The sequence below is a fragment of the Rhinopithecus bieti genome, unplaced genomic scaffold (assembly GCF_001698545.2).
Source record: "Rhinopithecus bieti isolate Rb0 unplaced genomic scaffold, ASM169854v2 scaffold_5002, whole genome shotgun sequence".
Lineage (NCBI taxonomy): Eukaryota > Metazoa > Chordata > Mammalia > Primates > Cercopithecidae > Rhinopithecus > Rhinopithecus bieti.
The window spans coordinates 1,829,975-1,855,834 of NW_016804830.1; the positions used below are offsets into that span (position 1 = coordinate 1,829,975).

The following is a 25,860-nucleotide window of genomic DNA, read 5'->3' on the forward strand; positions in this document are numbered from 1 at the left end:
CTGCCCGCCCCGTGGGCCCCACGACCGCGGCGTCCGGCTCCGCGCCGCTCGCTGGAGACGCCGCCAGCTCCGGTGGCCCGAGTGACTTCCAGGCTGCCCACTTCCAAGCCGCTTCGCGCGAGTCCTCCTGGGAACTGTAGTTTCGCCCTAGCCGGCAGCGAACTGAAAAGAGCCTGGCCCGCGGGGGCTGCCGGGAGCCGTAGGCGCACTGCCGCGCTGCCTCCTAGGAACCGTAGTCCACTGGTCGCCTTCATGCAGCTCCAGTCTCTAGAGCACTTCCGCAGCCCTGAGGGGCGTGAGGGAGGGAGGCGTGTCTCCTGCAGACTCCAGCTCGAGAGCTGCGCTGTTTTACCCGCCGGGGCGGTTTCTCCTTTCTCCTAGCCCCGTCTGCCTCCTCCCTTCATTCGGCGGAACCTCTCCCTCACTCTCTGCCAGGCTCGAGTCACTCACCCCTAGGACGCTAGTCACTCTTCCCTGGGAGAAGCGGGGAAAGCGGAGCAGTGAGCTAGACCCCCAGCGGTGGGGGGTTGGTGAAGGAGGGCGTCGATGCGCGCTCGCGCACGCGCGATCGCCGGCAGACCCCGGCCTAAATTGCCGCGGGCCCCCGCGGAGAGGATTTTTTTTTCTTTCGAGCGCGCGCCCATGCGCACGCGCGTTCAGACCCCTGGCCTCGGGGAGTCCGCCGGCTGCGGGGTTGGGGGCCAACCGTTCTATGCGGGGAGCCCTCTCGCAGCATCCGCCAGGTAGCTTCTTAGTCGCTTCCCCTAGCTCAAGGAGCTCCCGAGTGCACAAGCCGTACCCGTCCCTTGTCGGGAGTCCTGTCGCAGGTAACAGGCGCAGCCCATGCTCTGAGACAGAGACACCCTGCCTCCTCCCCTGCAGGAGGCCCGAGGGTGAGGGGCCCTGGGTGTAGTCGCCTCTCCCCGGCGTAGGCGGCTCCAGAGCTCTGCCTTCGACGGCAGCCACAAGACCCAAGGGCTGCGTAGGGGCCTTGTTATCTTACATTCTTTTGTTGATCTCACATTCCTGAGGGTAACTAGTGTTTGTAGAGTACCTACACCTTGGGAAATTTTGTCCAAATTTAATCCACCTGCTGGCATAACCAAGCAGCGGAATACCCCGCAACACACACTCCTTTTTTAATGTATATTGCCACGCCTCCTTAAGAGTTACCGAGGGAATTGACTGGAATCGCAAAGTCCTCTCTGGTCGAGAAGCCGTGGTCAATACCCTTTGTGCCTCAGCCTGCCTTCTAGGAAGATGTAACATTTGAAGCTGGGAAGCAGATGTTTCTTCCTGGGAGAGCACGTTTTTCCACTCATTCAACAAAAATGGATTAAGCACCTATTCCATGTCAGGTTGGGTGATTATGGAAACACAAGAGAAATCAGACAGACTGGAGTCCTACCTTCAGGGAGCTTTCAGTCCAGTAGGGATATCAGGCCACCACTAGACTAAGGCAATGTAGAGCAATACTACCTAAGAGAAATATACCAGGCACTTTGAGCCACCGAGGCAGGAGGATCACTTAAGGCCAGGAGTTGGAGACTGGTCGGATAACATAGCAAGACCCCATCTCTACTAAAAGTCAAAAACTAGCAAGGCGTGGTGGCATGTGGCCATAGTCCCAGCTATTCAAGAGGCTGAGTGTCGCTTAAGCCCAGGAGTTTGAGACTGCAGGGAACCATGATTGCACCACTGCACTCCAGCTTGGACGACAGAGCAGAACCCTGTCTCTTTAAAAAAAAAAAAAAATTATATGTGTATGTGTGTATTTATGTGTAATGCAAGCCACATATGCAATTTTAAATTTTACATAAACAGGTAAAATTCATTTTATTTATTATTATTTACTTACTTTTTTTTTTTTTTTTGCCATGTTGCCAGGCTGGTATTGAACTCTTGGCCTCAAGACATCTTCCTACGTCAGCCTCCCAAAGTGCTGGGATTATAGGCGTGAGCCATCTCACCCAGCTATGAAATTAATTTTAATACTTTAACCCAAATATATCCAAAATATTATTCCAAGTTAGGTTAATGGAAAAATGTTTTCATTGCTTCAGCTCTACATTTTTTTTTCTTTTTTTTTTTTTGAGATGGAGTCCCACTCTCTCACCAGGCTGGAGTGCAGTGGTGCCACCTCAGCTCCCTGCAACCTCTGACTCCCTGATTCAAGTGATTCTCCTGCCTCAACCTCCCAAGTAGCTGGGATTACAGGCACAACCCCTGACACCCTGCTAATTTTTGTATTTTTAGTAGAGACCGGGTTTCACCATGTCGGCCAGGATAGTCTCAACCTCCTGACCTCATGATCCACCAGCCTTGGCCTCCCAAAGTGCTGGGATTACAGGCGTGAGCCACCATGCCTGGCCTCAGTTCTGCAATTTAAGTTAATTAAAATCAAATAAAATTAAAATGTTATGAGGCACTAACAAAGATATTCATTTGCAGCATTAGCGAAAGGTTGGAAACTACCCAATGTCCATTAGTAGAAATTTGGATAAATAAATGATAGTTCAGCCACACATTGGAATACCCTGCAGTTAGTAACTGTTGAGAAAAGAAACAGTTATATTTATTAACATGACTTACTCTTAAAGCTATATTAAGAGGAAAAAAAGGTGAATAACAGTGTATATAGTATATTATCACTTGTATAAGAAAAATATTTTTGGCTGGGCGCGGTGGCTCAAGCCTGTAATCCCAGCACTTTGGGAAGCCGAGGCGGGTGGATCACGAGGTCAGGAGATCGAGACCATCCTGGCTAACACAGTGAAACCCCATCTCTGCTAAAAAACACAAAAAACTAGCCGGGCGTGGTGGCAGGCGCCTGTAGTCCCAGCTACTCGGGAGGCTGAGGCAGGAGAATGGCGTGAACCCGGGAGGCGGAGCTTGCATTGAGCCGAGATCACCGCCACTGCACTCCAGCCTGGGCGACAGAGTGAGACTCTTGTCTCGAAGTTGTTTAATTACAGGGAGGATAATAGCTAAGTCATTAGAATAATTGTGAGAGACAAAATAGGCTGGGTGTGGTGGCTGACACCTGTAATCCCAACACTTTGGGAGGCTGAGGCAAATGGATTCTTTGAGTCCAGTAGTTTGAGACCAGCCCAGGCAACATGGTGAAACCCCATCTCTACCAAAAGTACAAAAATTAGCCAGGTGTGGTAGCACTAGCCTGTAGTCCCAGCTACTCAGGAGGCTAAGGCAGGAGGATCACTTGAGCCAGTGAAGTCAAGGCTGCAGTGAGCCAATCGTGCTACTGGACTCCAACTGGGTGACAGAGTGAGGTCCTGTCTCAAAATAAATAAATAAGAATTAAAAGATATGTAAAACCCCTGGTTACTACTTGACAACCTTATCAATCCTGGATACTGTCATTACTTCTCAGGGATCCAGGGTAACTCTTCCATCCAACAGAAACTAGCCCACCCTGTTCATGTATGTTTGTCAGCCTGGAAAATTATTTCTTCCCATTAAGAAAGTTAAACCCATTCCACCCCCAGCCCTAGCTATGCAGCCACCTGAAGGCCAGAGTAGCACTCCCAGGCCCTGGGGACAAACTTGGGCTCCTTATCAGTAATGTCATTCAAAGAACCAAGTAAGCTTAGGTTGCCCCTCTGACTTTACAGTCAACTAATTAGGCCCTTCTGATACCAGCTGGACTTCCTGCACCCCTGTCCCCAGCTGGACTTTCTGCACCCCTGTCCCCAACTGGACTTTCTGCACCCCTGTCCCCAAACGTGAGACCACCTTCAAGGTTATATAATCCATGCAGGGCCCTGTCTCACAGTGTGACGCACTCATCACCTTCCTTTTGGGTGGCCAGGTCTCCTCGTTATATGTACTCAAAGCACTTCATACTTTTCCTTCTTAAAACTGAATTTAATTTGCAATTTAATTTGAGAAAATTAAAAGTTGCAGAAAAGTTCTACAGGATAATATAACCCATCACCTAGAATTTCCCACTGTAATCCATTTTATATCTCTTCTTTGATGACAGTAAGCTCTAGGGAGCAAGAAACCTGCCTGGATCCCCTCACACACATATAACAGAACACATTGGAGCCAACGAGTGAGCCAATGGGAGCCCAGGGGCCTGACCGTGTCGTGGAGTGCAGCGCCCCCTAGAGTCAACTCTCTTTAACAAGACAAACCTCGTGGGAGGATTGCCTTTCCTCAGGCCATCAAGAACACTGTACCTTACAGTGGACTGGTGCTAAGAAAAGGAATATAGTTCCAGTGTCAACACCCAGTCAGGGACCTGGTTTGTCTCCGCAGTCAGCAGGAATAACATTTGTTGGTTCTAAGTACCCTTCAAGCTAAATTGACAACAGAGCTTGAATTCTCCCATTAGATGATCTTTGCGTTAAGATATTAAACAATCGGCTGGGCATGGTGGCTCACGCCTGTAATCCCAGCACTTTAGGAGGCTGAGGCGGGTGATCACCTTGAGGTCAGGAGTTCGAGACCAGCCATGGCCCAAACATGGTAAAAAACTCGTACTCTTAACTAAAAAAAAAAACGATAAAAAAAAAAAAAAAAAAAAAAAAAAACTTAGCTGGCTACGGTGGTGCATGCCTGTAATCCCAGCTACTCAGGAGGCTGAGGCAGGAGAATCGCGTGAACTCCGGAGGCGGGGGTCACAGTGAGCCGAGATCGCGCCATGACACTCCAGCCTGGGCGACAGAGTGAGACTCCATCTCAAAAAAACAAAAAATAAAAAGTAAAAGATATTAAACAATCAAGACTGTTGGGATTAAAGCATCTGGAGCTCACTACAGACTTGCTTTTAAGGACAGGTACTGGGATTAGGGAGTTGAATGTCATCCTCTGAGGCTAACCCAAGGAAACTGGTCTATGATGTGCGAAAGAGTAGCAAATAGATAAATAAGGAAATAAACATGAAGGGCCAGGTGCAGTGGCTCATGCCTGTAATCCCAGCACTTTGGGAGGCTGAGGCAGGCGGATCGCTTGAGCCCAAGAGTTCGAGACCACCTAAGCAACATAGTGAAACCCTGTCTCTACAAAAGTTTTAAAAAATTAGCCAGGCGTGGGGTGCATGCCTGTGTTCCCAACTACTTAGGAGGGTGAGGCGGGAGGATTGCTTGAGCCCAGGAGTTCGAGACTGCAGTGAACTGTGACTCCACCACTGCACTCCAGCCTGGGCAACAGAGCAAGACTCTGTCTCAAAAAAACAAACAAAAAAAATCACATAAAATTAAATAAACATAGAGATTTGGGGTTTGAAAGTCCTCCTTCTCACTCTTCACCTAGAAATATTCCCTGAAATAGTCCCAACCAATTGCTCTTTGTAGGCTGGTCAAGAGAAGTTGGACCCAGTGGAGGTATTTGGAATAATGGGAAGTGATGGCAGTGACTGCAAGTTTGCTACAAATGACTGCTCTCTCAGCAGCTCTGAGGCCGCAAGAAGGGGCCAGTGGGGTAACTCTGAGTTGTGGTGGTTGTTTGGGGGTTTTCTTGGTGTTTTTTTGTTTTGTTTTGTTTTGTTTTTGAGATGGAGTCTCACCTTGTCGCCCAGGCTGAAATGCAGTGGTGCAGTCTCGGCTCACTGCAACTTCTGCCTCCTGCAACTTCAAGCAATTTTCTGCCTCAGGCTCCCGAGTAGCTGAGATTACAGGCACCCTCCACCATGCCTGGCAAATTTTTGTTATTTTTAGTAGATATAGGGTTTCACCATGTTGGTCAAGCTGGTCTTGAACTGACCTCGTGATCCACCCACCTCGGCCTCCCAAAGTGCTGGGATTACAGGCATGAGCCACCACACCTAGCTTTTTTTTTTTTTTTTTTTTTTTTTTTAGACAGGATTTTGCTCTGTCGCCCAGGCTGGCATGCAGTGGGGCCATCATAACTGACTGCAGCCTCAACCTCCTGAGCTCAAGTGATCCTCCCACCTCAGCCTCCCAGACAGCTAGGACTACAGGCACATGGCACCACGCCTGGCTACTTTATTTTTTGTAGAGACAGGGTCTCACTATGTTGCCCAGGCTGGCCTTGAACTTCTGGCAGCAAGCGAGTGAGCCTCCCACTTTGGCCTGGGGAAACTCCCATAGGGGCCTCCACTGCTGTGCAGGATCTGAAGCAGATCATCTGGAGCCTGAAAGGCGTTCAGAATGAGCAGCAAGTGCAGGGTTGAGTAGAACTGAATGGAGACAGCGATCGCAGGAGGGCAGCATGCAGTTTGGGGAGCATGGAAAGAGACAGGATGCTGTGTGCTGCCAGCCAGTACCAAGTTCCCACTGTGAGTGGATCTGTGGATCAGAGAGCCTTCTTAGCATCAGCCAGCAAAACCTCTTCCTCCTCTGATATAGTGGAAGAATCCTGAACTGTGGATTGGATCTTAGTCTTTTTTTTTTTTTTTTTTTTTGAGACAGAGTCTTGCGCTATCACCGAGGCTAGAGTGCAGTGGCGTGATCTTGGCTCACTGCAACCTCCGCCTCCTGTGTTCAAGTGATTCTCCTGTCTCAGCCTCCCGAGTAGATGGAATTACAGGCACCCACCACCGCGCCCGGCTAATTTTTGTATTTTTAGTAGAGACGGGGTTTCACCATGTTGGCCAGGCTGATCTCAAACTCCTGACCTCATGATCCACCCGCCTTGGCCTCCTAAAGTGCTGGGATTACAGGCGTGAGCCACTGTACCCAGTGGATCTTAGTCTTGATCTGCCCTTTGTAGACTCAAACACATCCCTTTTCCTCTTTGAGTTCATGTTCCTCTTTTGTACAACGGAGATGATGATATTTGCCTCTCAGGATTCTTTCAAGAACTAAGGAAATGATTGATGTTGAAAGCTTTTCCTTGGGCTCTCACCCACTGTATGCATGTGAGATGATGATGATAAGTTTTGCCTGCTGCTTTCCCCTACTGCAAATCCAGTGAGCAAGTCTCTGTGGTAACACAGAGCCTCGGCTTAGCCATACCAGAAGGTGGGTTCTGCTGACCTTGCTTCAGGAAGCCCAGGCCAAATGACTTGGGACTCCACCAGTTCTCTTTTTTGTTTGTTTGTTTGTTTTCTTTTTTTATTTTCTCCACCAGTTCTCTAAACCAGTGTTTTTCACACTTTGGTTATTGTTGAAGCAAGGTGCAACAGTTCATGCCTGTAATCCCAGCGCTTTGGGAAGCCAAGGCTTTGGGAAGCCAAAGCTTGAGGCCAGGAGTTAGAGACCAGCCTGGACAGCATAGTGACACCCCCTCATCCCTACCCCACCCCCACTCCCATCTCTACAAAAATGGAAACAAAAAAACAAAATAGGCCAGGCGTGGTGGCTTATGCCTGAAATTCGAGCATTTTGGGAGGCCAAGGTGGGAGGATCACTTGTGACCAGGAGCTCAAGGCCAGCCCGGGTAACACAATGAGACCCTGTCTTCACAAAAACAAAACAAAGAAACAAAAATTAGCCAGGTGTGGTGGCACATGCCTGTAGTCCTAGCATGTGGGAGGCTGAAGTGGGAGGATCACTTGAGTTCTGGAGCTCTGGAGTTCAAAGCTGCCGTGAGCTATGATGATGCCACTGCACTACCGTCTGGGGAACAGAGCAAAACCCTGTCTCTTTTTCTTTTTGAGACTGAATCTCACTCTTGCCAAGGCTGGGGTGCAGTGGTACAATCTCAGCTTACTGCAGCCTCCACCTCCTGGGTTCAAGTGACTCTCCTGCCTCAGCCTCCTGAATAGCTGGGATTACAGGCGCCTGCCACAACGCCCAGCTAATTTTTGTATTTTTAGTAGAGACGGGGTTTCACCATGTTGGCCAGGCTAGTCTCGAACTCTTGACCTCAGGTGACCTATCCTTCTCAGCCTCCCAAAGTGTTGGGATTACAGGCGTGAACCACTGCGCCCGGCCAAAACCCTATATCTTAAAAACAAAACAACAACAATAACTAATTGATGGGCCTTAATCTCAGAATTTCCAATTGAGTAGGTCTGGGGTGGGGCCCAATAATTTGCATTTCTAACGAGTTCCCACTATTTCTGTAAACGGATGAAGTTCTTCTGCATCTGGCAGGCAAGGTTGGCCTCCGTTGCCCTCTGCTGGCCAGACTATAAATTTAACTGTCATGTTTCCAGAGCAGCTGAAAAGCACAAAGTCTGAGTTGGAAGGAAATAGAGTGGTCACCTGTCTGAGAACTAGGCCAGCCTTCAAGCAGAAGTCGTGTTTGTCACTACAGAGTATGCTTTAAAGGGTTTTCACATAAATTATCCTATTTAATCTTTGCAGCAATCCTGTAACATAAGCAACAGTGGCATTTTCATTTTACAAATGAGGAAAAACTAGCCCATTGTCCCACCAGTAGTAACAGATTTCCTGACAGGGGGGTACGTTAAAAGTAATTCACTGTACAACCAGGAAAAGTAGAGGTTTGTCCTCATGAAGGCCAAAGAAAAGGGAACGGGGACGAGGACAATGAACAGCAGATGTACCTCCTGTAAGAGAGCTACCTGAGGCCGGGCTTGGTGGCTGATGCCTGTAATCCCAGCACTTTGGGAGGCTGAGGTGGGTGGATAATCTGAGGTCAGGAGCTCAAGACCAGCCTGGCCAACATGGTGAAAACCCATCTCTACTAAAAACACAAAATTAGCTGGGCGTGGTGGTGCATACCTGTAATCCCAGCTACTCAGGAGGCTGAGGCAGGAGAATGGCGTGAACCCAGGAGGCAGAGGTTACAGTGAGCCGAGACTGCACCATTGCACTCCAGCCTGGGCAACCAGAGCGAAACTCCGTCTTAAAAAAAAAAAAAAAAAAGGAGCTTACCTGATTCCACGGGGTCAGGGAAACCTACAAAGCCAAATGGCTGGATCCTCTCTCCATATGTGCTAGCTGGGGCTGACTCTTAGTCCTGGGTGCCCTGTATCTCCGTTTCCTATTTCAGCAGTCAGGCTCGAATGCCAGTAGAATCACCCAGGGAGCACATTACAAGTGGAGGTTCCTGGGTCCTACTTCCACGGTTCTGATTCAGTAGGTCTAGGGGAGGAGCCCAGGAATATGCATTTTGACACCTACAGGTCGGTGTTGTGGCTCACACCTGTATTCCCAGCACTTTGGGAGGCTAAAGCTGGAACCCAGGCGTTCAAGACCAGCCTGGGCAACAAAGCAAAACCCCATCTCTACAAAAAAAAAAGTTTGAAAAGTTAGCCAGGCATGGTGGTGCATACCTGTGGTCCCAGCTTCTTGGAAGGCTGAGGCAGGAGGATCACTTGATTTTTTAATATTTATTTATTTATTTATTTATTTTGAGACAGAGTCTCACTCTGTCGCGCAGGCTGGAGTGCAGTGGCGTGATCTCGGCTCACTGCAAGCTCCGCCTCCTGGGGTCAAGCCATTCTTCTGCCTCAGCCTCCTGAGTAGCTGGGACTACAGGTGCCCGCCACCACGCCTGGCTAATTTTTTGTATTTTTAGTAGAGACTGGGTTTCACTGTGTTAGCCAGGATGGTCTCGATCTCCTGACCTTGTGATCTGCCCATCTTGGCCTCCCAAAGTACTGGGATGACAGGCATGAGCCACCACGCCCAGCTTTATTTTTTTTTAAACTTACCCCCAGGTGGCCAGACGGTGGTGGCTCACGCCTGTCATCCCAGCACTTTGGGAGGCCAAGGTGGGTGAATCACCTGAGGTCAGGAGCTCAAGACCAGCCTGACCAACATGGAGAAACCGCATCTCTACTAAAAATACAAAAGTTAGCTGGGCGTGGTGGCACGTGCCTGTAATCCCAGCTACTCAGGAGGCTGAGGCAGGAGAATCACTTGAACCTGGGAGGCGGAGGTTGCAGTGAGCCAAGATTGGGCCACTGCACTCCAGCCTGGGTGACAGAGTGAGACTCTGTCTCAAAATAAATTAATTAATTAAAATTTAAAAAATCAAGTGATCCTCCTGCCTCAGCCTTCCAAGTAGCTGGGACCACAGGCACGCACCAGCCTGGGTGACAGAGCGAGACTCTGTCTCAAAAATAGATAAATAAATAAATAAATAAAACAAAATAAAACTTACCCCCAGGAATCCTGGTTCAGGAGGTCCAGGGACCATACTTTGAGACCCCACAGTCTTCACAAAATGCTCTCCGGACACAACACAAAATGTGAAGGACTGTGAGGGTATTCTTTCCCAGCCCCCTCTCGGTTTCTCTGCTTCTCTCACCCATTTATGTTACTGGGTTACAATAGGAACACGCTAAGATTCACTCCCCATTTGCTGTCTCCAAGCCTCAGTTTTCTCATCTATAAAATGAGATAATGCCTACCTTACTGGGCTGTAGAGTGGCTAAAATGAGAAGGTATGCACAGTTCCTGACTTTCAGAAGGTGTTCAATAGACATGAGTTCATTGTTCTTGCCTTCTGATTCCTAGCTTCTCGGAAAGTGGCAGTGACTAAGCTGGGCTCTTTTGGATTCCCACAGGTTTTTAAGCAACGGTCCTCAGGAGGGCCAAGGGAGTCTTATGGCGACATCTTCCCCCAGGCTCATTCCCCTGTGGAAAGATTTAAAACTCCTCCTAAATGACGCCATAAATGAAAGCAAGGTAATGTATACGTAGGACATAAACACATTATAGGTTGGCTGCTACCTGTCTTACAGTCATGAGCATTTCAGAAGAGCCACAGATTGTCCTTGAGAATAGGAAGCAAACAAGGTATATTATAAAGATAGTCATCACCTTAGCAGGAGGTAGGCCATCAATTTCCATGAGTCACAGACTTCTCGCAAGGACATTTTGATAGTGGAAAGTGGACACTCTGAAGCATTGTCAGAGGAACTGACCTTCTGGAAAGAGTTTTTCTATTTTTTTATTTTATTTCTTTTGAGATGCAATCTCGCTCTGTTACCTAGGCTGGAGTGCAGTGGCGCAATCTTGGCTCACTGCAACCTTCGCCCCCGGGTTCAAGTGATTCTCCTGCCTCAGCCTCCCAAGTAGCTGGGACTACAGGCACACGCCACCATGCCTGGCTAATTTTTTGTATTTTTAATAGAGATGGGGTTTCACCATGTTGCCCAGGCTGGTCAGGCTGAGCTCCTGAGCTCAGGCCATCTGCTGCATTGGCCTCCCAAAGTGCTGGGATCACAGGTGTGAGCCACCACACCTGGCTGAGAGATTTTTTAAAACAGAGGAGGAGACACCAGAGAGAACAGCTGCCAATCTCAGTTTTGCTATGGTTGGCTCTGCATAAAAGGATCCCAGGGCCAGGCATGGTGGCTTATGCCTGTAATCTCAGCACTTTGGGAGGCCAAGGTAGGTAGATCACCTGAGCTCAGGAGTTTGAGACCACGCTGGGCAACATGGTGAAACCCCGTCTCTACTAAAAATATAAGATATTAGCCAGGTGTGGTAGACTTCACCTGTAGTTGCAGCTACTCAGGAGACTGAGGCAAGAGAATCGCATGGAACCCAGGAGGCGAAGGTTGCAATGAGCCGAAATCAGGCCACTGCACTCCAGCCTGGGGCCGCAGAGTGAGACTGTGTCTCAAAAAACAAAACAAAACAAAAATTACAGGATCCCAGATGCATGTTTCATAGCACATGCTCTATCACTGTGGGAATATATATATATATATATATGGTATAAATGCTTGTCCTCTGTCAAATTTAAAGGCCAGATAGGGTGTCCCAAGAGTCTCACTTAGTGCAGCTTTAAGCTTCAGTAACTTAGAGCTGCACTGATGCACTGACTTTGGGAGACTCTGCTATATTCCATGTGGGTGTAAGGTGATGTACTTGCCTGACTATTCTGTTAAAGATTGTGTCTTTTATGGTACATGTACCTTCTAGACACAAGCAAGAATGTTAAAGGGGGCTGAATGCAGTAGCTCATGCCTGTAATCCCAGCACTTTGAGAGGCCGAGGCGGGTGGATCACCTGAGGTCTAGAGTTTGAGACCAGCCCGGCCAACATGGTGAAACTCCATCTCTACTAAATATACAAAAAATTAGCAGGGCCTGGTGGTGCGTGCCTGTAGTCCCAGCTACTTGAGAGGCTGAAGCAGGAGAATCGCTTGAACTGGGGAGGCGGAGGTTGCAGTGAGCTGAGATCACGCTACTGCACTCCAGCCTGGGCAACACAGCGAGACTCCATCTGAAAAAAAAAAAAAAGGAATGTTAGAGGGCAGGCATGGCTAACTTCATGTTGAAAAGAACATCATTTTCCCATGTTCACACTATAAAATTTGCACACAGAGGCTCTGCAGGGTTGTGTTCTCTCCTGCATTGGGGGATTTGTTACATGCTTGTGAAGTATAGCTGTCCCACAGGTGGTAAGTTATGCACGCGTGAGTGTAACAGGAGTAGGTCCTTCGGGTGGGAGGCATGACTTTGGGAACTCCTCCAACTGTGACTTGTGCGAGAATATATTTAGTGCCTCTGTGCCCTAGCCTCTTAGTTTATGCCACACCTCTCTCCAGCAACCTTCAGAAGACCCAAAGAATAGCCTAGTTGTGCTGAGCGACCGGTCCCAGATACTGTTCAAAGAGTCTCGCTATCCTCAAAATATGCCGTGTGTATGTTATTACTTCAGTGATGCCCATTTCTTCACCTCCCTCTCTTGGGTGACATCGGGCACAAAAGAAATACAGGTAAGACTGCCTTTCTTCCCCTTCTTGGCCTGTTCTCCCAGGGCCATGCCCATATAGCTCTTAGCCCAGATTGACAAAGGAAGATATTCCCCATGAATTAATGTGGTCTGGAACCAGAAATCTCTCCTCATCCTTTCTCCAATTATAGTCCCCATGTTGAGTGGGTTGTATGGTTCCCCCGAAGTAAACCAAGGTTAGGAAAAGGGTCCTAGGCTTCCTGCCTCTACTGTATTTCCAGTTCCCATCACCAGGGGATAAAATCACTCTAGAGTCCTCCAATTCCTCCTTCACACAAAACTTGGGGAAATAAGGGAATATTCTGCACTACTATCAGTTCTAGGCAGTTTCTTTTCTTTTTTTTTTTTTGTTTTTTTGAGACGGAGTCTCGCTCTGTCACCCAGGCTGGAGTGCATTGGCTCACTGCAAACTCTGCCTCCCGAATTCAAGCGATTCTCCTGCCTCAGCCTCCTGAGTAGCTGGAATTACAGGCGCCGGTCACCATGCCCAGCTAATTTTTGTTTTTTTGTTTTGTTTTTTTTTTTGAGACGGAGTCTCGCTCCTGTGCCCCAGGCTGAGTGCAGTGGACGGGATCTCAGCTCACTGCAAGCTCCGCCTCCCGGGTTGCTACGCCATCTCCGGCCTGCCCTCAGCACTCGCCGAGGTAGCTGGACGACTACAGGGGCTGCCACCGTCGCCCGGCCTAGTTTTCTGTTATCTTTTACGTACGAAGACGGGTTTTCAACCGTGTTAGCCAGCGATGGGTCTGCCGACTCCTCCTGACTCGCATCCACCACCGTCTCAGCCTCCGCCAAAGTGCTGGGATTACAGGCTTGAGCCACCGCGCCGCGCCAATTTTTGTATTTTAGTAGAGATGGGTTTTCACCCAGTGTTGGCCAGGCTGGTCTCAAATCCTGACCTCAGGTGATCACACCTGCCGGTCGGCTCCAACAGCTGCTGGCAATTCAGGTATGAAGTGTCCATCTTATTCTCTTCTAGGCTGTAGTGTGGATGAAGAGCAAAACTGAGGACATGATTGAGAAAAGAATATTCTCCATGACTGAACAATTGCCACCCATCCAGTCCATGGTCCACACAGGTTCCTTTCATATCCTCGTGGTCTACTGTGGTGACCTGATCCTGCGACTCTTTGGGGACCACTTTCGGGCATTCAAACCCCTGGGTAAAGTGCACTGCCGCTTCAACATCAGCTGCCTCTGCTATGACCCGGAAATGAAGATGCTTCTCTCTGGCATCCTGGGAGCAGTGGTGACCTGGGTCATTGAGCGAAGTGGCACGGGCCTCCATATAGCCCACATGGTCTCCATGCCAGGTGACGAGCTGGTTCAGGACATCGTGCTGAATGGTCCCAATGGCTCCCTCTTGGCCCTGTGTGAGACGGTGGTGAGGGTCCTGATGCGTCAGGGCAAGGGTCAGCTGGGAGAGGTAAAGAGGTTCACGTCTACCAGCAGCGGCTCCTCCATCACCTGCTGCTTCACCTGTTTTGATCAGGGCTTTCTCTATGCTGGAAACCAAGCTGGGGAAATCCAAGTTTGGAACCTCCAGCAGGGCCATCCGCTCCACAGTTTCCAGGCCCATCACTCAGGAGTGATCTGTATCCGCAGCCGACCAGAGGCCCACACCCTGCTAACAGCTGGCAGTGACAGCCTAATCAAGGAGTGGAACCTGACTTCAGGGAGCCTGCTTCGGCGGCTAGAGCTTGGCGAGGAGCTGTACCGGCTCCAGTTTATTGACAGCATTACTTTCTTCTGCCAAACTGCCCATAGTTTTTCCTTGCGCTGCCTGCCCTGCTTCTACAGCCTCTTCAATGTCTGTGGCTCTGCTCCCCAGCAGTTGCGTCGGGTCTACTGTGGAAATAACTGGTTCCGGATCCTGTGTACCACCGAGGATGGCTTGTTGCGCTTTGTGTCCCCAATAACAGGGGACCTTCTGGTTATCACCTGGCCCTTCTCAATCGTGGACCGGGCTGTGGATTGGGCCTACGACCCAGGTAAAGAGGAGCTCTTTGTAGCAACAGGCAGCTCAGAGGTTCTGGTATTTGACACAACCCGCTGCCCTTGCCCAGCCAAGTATCTTCTAGGCACCTCACCAAATTCTCAGGACTTTGTACAATGCCTGGCTTATGGGCATTTCAACTTGGGGCGGGGTCTAGAGGGACTGATCTTCTCTGGGCACCAGAGTGGTGTGATAAGAGTGCTGTCCCAGCACAGCTGTGCTCGATTAGAAAAATTCATGCACTTTGGTGCTGTACTGGCACTCTCCACGCTGTCTGGAGGGATTTTCGGTGGCCAAGGAAACTCTCTGCTCTGTTCCTATGGAATGGATGACTATGTGCACCTGTCAGAAGCTGTGCTTGATGGGGTTAAAGTACAACTGCAGCCTCTCGCCAGCATCCTCAGCAGCTGTCACCTAACACATCTGATACTCTTGCCCAAGTCTGTGGGTGCCATCACAGAGACAAACTGCCTGCGTCTCTGGAAGTTCCATGATTTTATGTCCTCTGGGTCACAGAATGGCTTGAAATTCATAGAAACGCTGCCTCTGCACCTGTGTGCCATCACATCCTTTGATGTCTGCCTCTCCTTGAGTCTTTTCGTCACAGGTTCTGCCGATGGCTCTGTTCGGATCTGGGACTTCCATGGCAGACTCATAGCCATTCTGGACTCATCACTGCACTTTGGCCCACTCTGTTTTGCAAATGACCGGGGTGACCTGCTTGTGACTTTTAACCAGAGTCTTTACCTAGTGTCCTGTTTAAAATTGCTTCCCCCAGCCCTGCTGACTCGCCTTTCCTTTATGAGCATATCAGATGAAGTACTGGAAATCCCTAAGCCTTTCATACCAAGCTTCTTCTTCTCCTTTGAGACCATGTTTGTGCCCAAGTACATCTACCTTGGAAAAGCACAACAGAAATTAGTGGGTCTGGAGAACCTTGTCAACAAGCGGGCCATTGCCTTTGACCATTCTGTGCCACATGTGATAGAAGAAGATGAGGAAGGGAGCCCAGTGTTACTGCGTTCCTCCATGCGTTATTCTTTGCAGGACATGGAAGATTGGACACAGATGAGTAAACGTTACCAACGCCATTATGCGCTTCCTCCCCAACTACAACTGACTAGCTGGGATGGACTCAACCCGTATCAGATATTGCGATACTACTTTGGTCATGGGCGGGAATGGCTTTTTGCCCCTGATTGCTATATCCCCAATTCAGTGATTCGTGCCCGTCTTTGGCCAGAGGGCACCCCAATATATCTACAGTGCAACCTGCATGCACCCCAGCGGGAGCTGGAATGGGACAGGTCTCAAGAATTCTTTTTCTGGCACAGCAAGGTAAGAACTGTAAGTAATATAGAATATCCAGAGAAGGAGGATGAACACTTCCTAGAAATGAGACTTTCCAAGGATATAACCTACAGCGTCCTTACAGATGGAGCAAACCGAAGTTGGCTGGGAAGAAAGATGAGTGAAATAGCCATTAATAGCATGATTGAGACAATACTCAATATTATGGTCCATGCTTCCTTGCTGAAGTACCAGTACTGTGTTGGTGCACTAGGGCAAATCTTTGCCTCTTACCAGGTGTCTCCAGCCCTACGCTCTGAGACAGCCCGTCGGCTACTGGATGATACAACCAATTCCAACCCGCTGATCCGAGAACTAGCTTGGGAAGGGCTGAAGCGTCTAGGAATGATTACTCATCTTTTTGCCATGCCTCTGGCTCAGGGATTAATGGACAAGGATGAAAGAGTGAGGGTCAAGACTCTAAGCCTCATGGCTGAGATTGGAATCCACTCTAGGACCTCACTCTTACAGCTGATCCAGAAACAAGAGACTTTTCGGGAGATGCAGTACGTTTGTGCTTCCCTCAATTCTTCACCCCATTCCCCATTTTCCCCCTCCTTTCCTTTGCTATTTCTTCATCCCTGTTTATTAATTCTTCCTGACGTTTCTTCTTTCTCATAGCCTTTGCTCATTCCTAGATGACTATTCTTGACAATCCCCCGTTCCCTCCTCCTCCTCCTTCTCTTCCTTCTTTTTTTGAGACAGGGTCTTATTCTGTTGCCCAGGCTGGAGTATAGTGGTGCGATCTTGGCTCACTGCAACCTCTGCTTCCCAGGCTCAAGCAATCCTCCTGCCACAGCCTCCTCAGTAGCTGGGGCTACAAGCATGCACCACCACACTGGCTAATTTTTTGTAGAGACAGAGTCTCACTATATTGCCCAGACTGGTCTCGAACTCCTGAGCTCAAGCAATCTTCCTGCCACCTTGGCCTCCCAAAGTGCTAGGAGTACAGGCATGAGCCACCACACCTGGCCTGCTCACCCCTTTCTCCATTGCTTTTCCTATATGTCCGCTACCTCTTCAAGTTCCATTTTCATCCTTTTCGCCTGTTTCTACAGCCTCCAATACAGATCACTCCATTTATTGCCATCTTGGCTTCCTAGATAGTTTCTTTTGTCTCAGCCATTATTTTCCATATGCCGTCTCTCTTGGCCACTTTGCCAAGCCTCCTGCCTGTTCCACAGCCGTTTTGTTCTTCCCATTCTCCCTTTTGTTCCTGACTCAGCATAGTCCTTCTTCTCCTTTGACTTTCATAGGCAAGAGATGATCGGGGAGGAACCTCTAGACCATCTGCTGGGGATGCGGGCCACAGATCTCCAAATCCTTTCCACTCAAGTGGAGCAGAGATTGAATGAAAACCTGACTCTGTCACATAGAGATGAAAAGCCGGCTTTTTCTTTAGATGTCTCAAAGGCTTCTGAACTTAAATCCTTCTCCGTGAAACCTCCTACAGTTTCTGAAGAATCTGAAGTGGCCATCAAGCACAGCAAAGGCCACAGACGAGGCCGAGCAGTGGTCAAAAAGCATAGTATGTAAAGGGTAATCTGGTCCATGCCTCAGGGTCCTCAAGAGGCAGGGTAGTTAGGGTTAAAGTGGATCAAGAGATACTAGGTGGGCTGGCGGGACACAATGGCTCACGCCTGTAATCCCAGCACTTTGGGATGCTGAGGCGGGTGGATCACTCGAGGTCAGGAGCTTGAGACCAGCCCGGCCAATATGGTGAAACCCCGTCTCTACTGGAAATACAAAAATTGGCCATGCACGACGGTGGGTGACTGTAATCCCAGCTACTCGAGAGGCTGAGGTGGGAGAATCACTTGAACCCAGGAGGTGGAGGTTGCAGTGAGCCGAGATGGTGCCACTGCACTCCAGCCTGGGTGACAGAGCGAAACTCCATCTCAGAAAAAAAAAAAAAAAGAGATACCAGGTGGGAAGAGAGATAAGTGGAAAGATCTCATCATAGAAAAGACACTCTCAGATGGGGGACTAGGGGAGGGATAGCATTAGGAGAAATACCTAATGCAGATGACAGGTTGATGGGTGCAGCAAACCACCATGGCACCTGTATACCTATGTAACAAACCTGCACGTTCTGCACATGTATCCCAGAACTTAAAGTATAATTTTTTTTTTTTTTTTTTTGAGACGGAGTCTCGCTCTGTCGCCCAGGCTGGAGTGCAGTGGCTGGATCTCAGCTCACTGCAAGCTCCGCCTCCCAGGTTCATGCCATTCTCCGGCCTCACCCTCCCGAGTAGCTGGGACTACAGGCGCCCGCCACCTCGCCCGGCTAGTTTTTTGTATTTTTTAGTAGAGACGGGGTTTCACCGTGTTAGCCAGGATGGTCTCGATCTCCTGACCTCGTGATCCGCCCGTCTCGGCCTCCCAAAGTGCTGGGATTACAGGCTTGAGCCACCGCGCCCAGCCTAAAGTATAATTTTTTTAAAAAAGTGTATAGATAAGGAAATTATAGTGTATTCATAAAATGAAATACTACTGTGATAAAAAAGAGTGATACATGCAACAACACGGAAGAATCTCAAAAACTGTTGAAAGAAAACACAAAAGAGCACATTTTTAAATGATTCTATTTATTTGGAATTCTAAAAATGGCAAATGAATCTACAGTCACAGAAAGCAGATCAGTTGTTGCCTAGGGCCAGGGGTTAAGGGTAGATAGATGTTGACTGGGACACTATGTAGGAGGGAATTTAGGAGGATAATAGAAATGCCTTATATCCTGATTATAATTGCAATAGTTACAAGAGTGTATACATTTTTCAAACTCATCAAATTGTTTGCTTAAAATGGGTATATCATATGTAAATTATACCTCAATAAAATTGATTTTTATGAAAGCAATGAAGAAAAAAAAAACTTTCTTTCTTTTTTTTTTTTTTTTTTTTTGAGAAGGAGTCTTGCTGTGTTGCCCAGGCTGGAGTGTAGTGGCCGGATCTCAGCTCACTGCAAGCTCCGCCTCCCGGGTTTACGCCATTCTCCTGCCTCAGCCTCCCGAGTAGCTGGGACCACAGGCGCCCGCCACCTCGCCTGGCTCGTTTTTTGTATTTTTTAGTAGAGACAGGGTTTCACCGTGTTCGCCAGGATGGTCTCGATCTCCTGACCTCATGATCCGCCCGTCTCAGCCTCCCAAAGTGCTGGGATTACAGGCTTGAGCTACCGCGCCCGGCAAGACTTTCTAAGGAAGGATCCACTCAAACTCAGGAAGACTCTAAGGCCTAGCTCTCTAAGGATTGCAGGAGTAGGGGGGCAGGAAAAATGGCAAGAGAGAATGCTTTTGTTTTTTGAAGGGCCTCCAGCTCTCCTTGTTTGCCTTTTTTTTTTTTTTTTTTTTTGAGACGAGTCTGGCTTCTGTCGGGCCCAGGCTGGAGTGCGGTGGCCGGATCTCCGGCTCACTGAAAGCCCGCCTCCCAGGTTCACGCATTGCTCGCTGCCTTCGCCTCCAAGTAAGCTGGACTACAGGCGCCGCGCTCGTCGCTCCGCCAGTTTTTGTAATCTTTAGTAGAGACTGGGTTTGCACCCGTATTAGCCAGGATGGTCTCCATCTCCTGACCCCGTGATCCGCCCGCCGGCCTCCGCCAAAGTGCTGGGATTAGACAGGCTTGAGGCCACGCGCCTGCCCTGCCCGCCAACCTTCTTTTATGACAGTTCTTCTTAGCTCACACCTAATATTGGGAAAGGTTTCATTTAGCTTCCCATACTTTGCTTACCTCCACCTCTCCATTTTTCCTACAGGCCGAAAATGGTTGCGGGGTCTCAAGAAGACGAAAGAGAGAGACTCTAAACATATGATCACTGAGCCAGGCCTGTTAGAGGATGAAAGTGGGACTGAGGCCACACCAGTTGAGATGGAGGAAGCATCCGTCCATTCCAAATGGTCTTCAAGCATCAGTGTAATAAAGCCCTTAAAAGATGTTGACTTTCAGGAGAAAGATATCTCAAAGGATCACGTTGCATTGACCCTGAAGATGCTGCGGAAAATACGTGACAAAAGAGACAAGAAAGCAAGAGCTCAGAAACTCAAAAAGAAGCACAAGAAGAAGGGAAAAGAAACCAAAGTTATAACTGAGAAACCTACACCTCCTGTAATGGGACAGCCAGTTATTAAAAAGGTTAAAATTCTAGGGCGGGGAGCCTCGGGAATATCTGGCCGCAGGTCAACCGCTGGAGATGGCTTATCATGGCGGGACGATCTATGTCGTCTTATGACCCTGAGGATATCTGGTTCCCAAACAAAAATGTCAGAAAATCTAAACACTGAGCTAGTGACATTTGCTCAGGAGATGCTGGTAGATAGGCACCCCAGTTGGGAACTCTTTCAGGAGATCTGCCCCCTGTTGAAGAAAGAAAGTAAAGTTCTGCTTGAGGACCTTGATTGGGATGTAGTCCCGGCAGAGGAGAAACCAATTTTTATCCATGAAGAAGCAATTAGAGAGGACATGATACAAGGTGTGACAGAAGAGGTGATCAGACACGAAGTGATGCCAAGGGAAGAAGAACAAGCACAAAAGAAAGCAAAAGTCATGCCGGGCTTGGAGGAAACCCAAGTGATTTTGAACAAGGGCAAGAAAAAGAAAGTTATTTTTTTAGAACCAGGTGATGTAACTAAGGGAAAACAAATATCAAAGAAAGAAAAGAAGAAAACCTTTCAGAAGTCACCTAAGCAAGAGAGGAAAGCTGTCCAGCAGGAAAGAAAAGTAGGAAAAACAAAGAGGGAAATGCCCAAAGAAGAGAGGGATATGAGGGAGGAAGTGAAGGAAATGGCAACACTAGAGAAGAAAGTGGTTGAACGAGAAGAAAAACCAGTTATGATTGAGAGGACACCATCTTGGCAGGACTGGAAAAAGTCCTGGGATGAGTGGAAACAGGTCCATGGTGAGACAAGGAAATCCTGGAAGGCATGGAAGGAAGACTGGGAGAAGAGGCTTCTTCAGGAAGAGGAGAAACTACACCAGGCTGGAGAGAAGCTATTCCCGGAGGAGGAAATGCTTCAGGAGGACAAGAAGCTGAAATGGAAGGAGTGGAAACAAGTCTGGGAAAATATGTTGCCATCTGAATCCAAGGAGCAACTGTACAAGGATGCGGAAGAAGTGACTTTGGAGGAAGAAGTGACTTTGGAGGAAGAAGTGTCTCGGAAGGAGGAAGAAAAAGAAGAGCAGGTCACAGAAGAGCAGAGACAGATCCAAGAAGAACACAAACGGGCTAGAATACACAGGAAACAAGCCCGAGCTGAAAAAAAACGAGCCCAAGAAGAGAGGAAATTAGCACAAGAAGAAGAGAAACTTGCACAAGAAGAGAGACAGTTGGCCCAGGAAGAGAGAAAACTGGCCCAGGCGTATGTTAAAATAACCCAGGATGACAGGGAAATGGCCCAGGCAGACGGTAAGTTTGCCCAGAAAGAGGAAACACTGGCCCAAAGAGGGGAGAAGCTAAGCCAGGAGGCGGAGAAATTGGCCCAGAAAAGGAAGAAACTGTCCAAGAAATGGGTGAAAGTGGCTAGAGAAGAAGAGAAACTAGCAAAGAAAGAAGGGAAACTGGCCGAGGTAAAAAACATATTCGTCCAGAAAGTGGAAGAACTGGCCCAGAGGGAACAAAATCTGGACTGGCAAGAAAAGGAGCTGGCCCAGGAATTGGAGGAATTGGAATGGGATATGGAAGAACTGTCTTGGAAAGAAGAGGAACTGAATCAGGAAGAGGAGAAACTGATTGAGGAAAAGAAGAAACTGGCTGAGGAAGAGAAGACATTGGTCTGGCAAAGGGAGAAACTGTCTGAAGAAGAGACAAAACTGACCCAGGAAGAAGAGTTGCTGATCCAGGAAGAGGAGAAACTGGCCCAGCACAAGGAAAAAATGCCTGAGGAAGAGGAAAGACTGGGACGGAAAAGGGAGCAATTGATTAAGAAGAAGATAAAACTGGCCCGGAAAAAGAAAAGATGGATCAACAGCATGGAAGAACTCACAAAGAACAAGATGATACTGTACCAGAAGAAGAATCTGGCTCAGGAAAAGAAGAATCTGGCCCAGGAGAAGGAAAAATTGGCTCAGAGGAAAGAGAACCTACTCTATAACAAAGAAAGACTCACCCAAAGCAGAAAGAAATTAGTGCAAGTAAAGAACAAATTGGGAATGTTCAAGAAGACACTGGCTCAGGTAGCAGAGAAGCTGACACAGAAAGAGGAGACCGTGATCAAGAAGAAGGAGAAACTGACTGAAACAGAGAAAAAATTGGTCCAAGTAGAGGATAGTCTGGCCGAGAAACAGGAGAAATTGGCCCAGGAAAAAATGAAATTAGCTCTGGAGAAGGCAATGGTCCAAGGAAAGAAACGGCTCAGAGGAGAGTTGGATATTGTTAAGGAAGAAAAGGCATTGAACCTGAAAATGAAAAGACTGGCTGAGGAGAAGATGAGACTGGTTGAGGGAAAGGAAACAGTGTCTAAGGGAGAGACTCCAGAAACTTCAAGACAAAGAAAAATGACTAAAGTTGAACAAGAACTACTTGAGAGGAAATTGTCACTAGAGGAGAAGATACTGCTACATGAAGACAGGATACTGGCCATGGAGGAAAGGGAAATTGCCAAAGGAAAACTGGAATTTACTAGAGGACGGAGAATATTTGTCCAGGGGCAAAGAAAGTTAGCCAAGGCTGAAAGGAAGTTGATTAAAAAAAAGGAAAGCCTTTCCAAGGAACCAGCAAAACTAAACAAAATCTTAAAGGCACTTCAAAGACTAACCAGGGATGAAAGGAAACTAACAGAGGAAGAAATAAAAATGACAAAGATAAAGAGGTCACTCTTTGTTAAGGAGAGCAGACTGAGAATAGAACAGAGTAAGCTGGATATCAAAGAGTGGGATTTTTCTGAAAAACGATCAGAACTGACTAAAGATGAGAAGAAACTGGCTCGGAAGCAGAGAAAACTGGCCAAGGAAATGAGGAGAATGATAAACAAAGAAGAAAAAATGACTGAGGAAGAGAGCAAATTGGCCAGAAGGCATTCAGAAGTCATACTGGATGATGAAGAGGAAGGAGGAATAGAAGAAGAAGAGGTGATCCCATTCCTTAAACAAAGGTGGAGAAAGAGGAAAGAAGCCAAGAGAGTTGACAAACCAAAGAAAAAGTTTTCCAGTCAAGTGGATGAAGTGGAAAGTGAAGAGCATTTTTCTGAAGAAATGGAAAGCCTGTTAGATGAACTAGAGAAGCAAGAGAGTTTGTCTTCTGAGGAGGAGGAGGAAAGGGAGGAAGAGGAGGAAAGGGAGAGGGAGGAAGAGGAGGAAAGTGAGGAAGAGGAGGAAAAGGAGAAGGAGGAGGAAGAGGAGAAGGAGGAGGAGGAGGAAGGGGAGGAGAAGCAAGTGGAGAAAGAAGAGGAGGAGGAGAAGAAGAAAAAAAAGGAAAAGAAGAAAGAGGAGGTTCAGGAGAAGGAAGAAGTGTGTGAGGAGAAAGAAGAAATTACGAGTGAGGAAGAGATAGAAAGTTTGAGTGATGAGGAAGAGGAAGATGAGAGTGGCTCATTGGAAGAAGAGGTGGACAGGGGAAAAGATACTTTAAAAAAAGAAAAACTATTTAAGTTACAAGAACAAAGAAGAAAGGTCCTAAGAGAAAGGGAAAGAGTCCTTTCCATTGGAAAAGGAGTTCCTCATGTCAAAGATGGGGCTGTAAGACTAGGAGTTCTAAAAAGCCCTTTGAAGAAACTGATGTCAAGAGCTCTGGAGATGAAAGAAAAAATACCAGTGCCAGTGCCAGAGAAACAAATATCCTGGGAAGATAAAAAGGCCACAGTAGTTGAAATACCCAGGAAATTCTCAGGGACAATGGATAAAGAAAGAGAAGTGATGGGAAAATATGAACCCATACCTCCACATGTTTTGGGTACAGTTTTGGAGTCCCAAGCACAGGACTTAAAGACCCCATTTATGTCCCACATATTAAGGAGGACCGTAGAAGGTCAGGAACTCCAACACAAGCCACTGGGTGCCTGGTGGAAGGGGTTTCTGCAGCATCCACCTCTGATGGGACAGACTGAGGTACAGTTACCTCTCTCCCAAATCCCGGCTAAGGAACAACATGCAGATGAAAGCCTCTCAGATGTAGAGTGGATCCGCCATGTCCTAGAACGAATGGAAGCAGGAGAACAGCTTTCCAGGGATGGTTTCCACAGACTATGCCAGCTGCTCAAAGACCTAGTCTCAAAGGGAAACTTAGAATGGCTGAATCTGGCCAAACTTGAAGCCATCGTGTACCGTCACAGGCAGGCCCTGGAGTCACGAGGCACAAGGATCTCAAAACCCACTAGAGAGTCCATGAGTCCAAAATACCAGAAAGTGATTCCTCCTATAAAAGCAAAGGAAAAGGAGAGCTGGCCAAAACCTTTGGCTGTCCCCACACAAAAGTCCCCATTAGCTACCAAGAGGATTCTAGACCCAAGGGCTAAAAATTGGCATCTTCTAGGAGAGCCTTACAGAAGTGAGAGGGCACAGCAGATATCCATTGCTCACAAGGAGATGGAAATGCAATACTTTTATCCTGCCACAAGAGACATTTTTCCAAGTGCCCGTGCCTCTGTGGAAAAACAAACCCTGGCACTGATGTTTCAAAGGGACTTCTGGGATTTTAAGGATAAACGCAGGTTTCCCAGATTGCCCAAATTAGAGAAGAAGATACAGCCCATTTCTAAAAAGAAGGAAGAGTTGCCTTTGTGGGAGACGTTTGTGGCACTGTACCATGTTTTGCGGATGCTGCAGCAGCGATATGCAAAAGACAGCACTGCTTGGATGGAACAGTTCTACCAGCTCATGGACCTGTACCAACTTAAGTCCCCCAGAATCCAGAAGCTGCTTCAAGAGCTGCTAATGAGAGAGGAACCTCAACCCCAAGAGATCATCTATGAAGAGGCCCTAAAAGCCACAGAGCTAGTTCCCGGGGAACGGCTGTTCTGCTGCCTGTTTTGTGGCAGTTCTCATACTCCTAGAAGTCCTGAGGAGTTTCAGGGTGTAGTACCCCTCCCTTGGCAGAACTGTGTGCACACCATCCTTCCTGTGGGCATTGCCCGGTATGGGATCTTAGAACTTGCCTGGAAAAGCCTGCCAGAAGCTGATCTTCATCTCACCAAGGCATTGACACACACCGTTGCTCCCACTTTCTAATTTGGGACTGACTGGAGGTTGGGACTTTTCATTGCCAAATGGAGAAAGGCCTGGTCACCAGGATCTAGACCTTCATCTCTCTCTCTCTCTCTCATTTTTTTTTTTTTTTTTTTTTTGAGATGGGGTTTCACTCTTGTTGCCCAGACTGGAGTGCAATGACATGATCTCAGCTCACTGCAACCTCCACCTCCCGGGTTCAAGCAAATCTCCTGCCTCAGCCTCCCGAGTAGCTGGGATTACAGGCATGAGTCACTGCGCCCAGACCTAGACCTTCATCTCTAGGCCCACACAGAGGCAGGGCCAGGTCGAAGCCCTTTCCCACCTCTGGAAACACAGCTTCTATATGTGGAATAAAGAGGAGGTTCTTGTTTGCAACAAGCACTTTGATGTGTTCTTTCCCAACAAACTTTGGTTCCCCAGGAAGGTAGCCAGGGAAACAACTTACTCACGTACTCCTGAGATGGGGGGAAGCTTCCCAAAAGACAGGGGTACCCACTGTGTGGATGTGTTGAGGCAGACAAGTCCTTGTCCTCTTCATTCCTTCCCACCATCCTCCCCAAATACTCTAAGAAGGAAAGTACCAGACACAAAAACTAATGTATATTTGGCATGAATTTGAGAGGTATTGATATGGTGGAAAGAGAATGGGCTTTAGAATCAGAAAATGTAACATTTTGTCCCTTAGTATTTGGGGTCCTACAGTGGGGCTGACTCTATTTTTCTGATTGTAGTTCTGCATGCTGATGACTGGAGTTCCAGATAGCAGGAA

At 48.0% G+C, this 25,860-nt stretch overlaps 1 protein-coding gene across 1 annotated transcript; it reads left to right on the forward strand.

The window, feature by feature from the left end:
• The first annotated feature begins 679 nt into the window (after positions 1 to 679).
• On the forward strand, positions 680 to 25,459 carry WDR87 (WD repeat domain 87). Its single transcript, XM_017870551.1, has 6 exons — positions 680 to 827; positions 10,412 to 10,532; positions 12,406 to 12,576; positions 13,573 to 16,445; positions 17,196 to 17,467; positions 19,690 to 25,459. The coding sequence occupies exons 2-6, from the start codon at positions 10,452 to 10,454 to the stop codon at positions 25,089 to 25,091; spliced, it is 8,799 nt and encodes a 2,932-aa protein (XP_017726040.1). The 5' UTR covers positions 680 to 827; positions 10,412 to 10,451; the 3' UTR covers positions 25,092 to 25,459.
• Positions 25,460 to 25,860: the final 401 nt, after the last annotated feature.

Bases quoted from the DNA above. Each gene is read 5' to 3' on its own strand.
- WDR87 (XM_017870551.1), top strand. From the start codon at position 10,452: ATGGCGACATCTTCCCCCAGGCTCATTCCCCTGTGGAAAGATTTAAAA. The intron at 12,577-13,572 runs GTAAGACTGCCT...ATTCTCTTCTAG, and splicing joins CGGGCACAAAAGAAATACAG to GCTGTAGTGTGGATGAAGAG. The intron at 16,446-17,195 runs GTACGTTTGTGC...TGACTTTCATAG, and splicing joins GAGACTTTTCGGGAGATGCA to GCAAGAGATGATCGGGGAGG.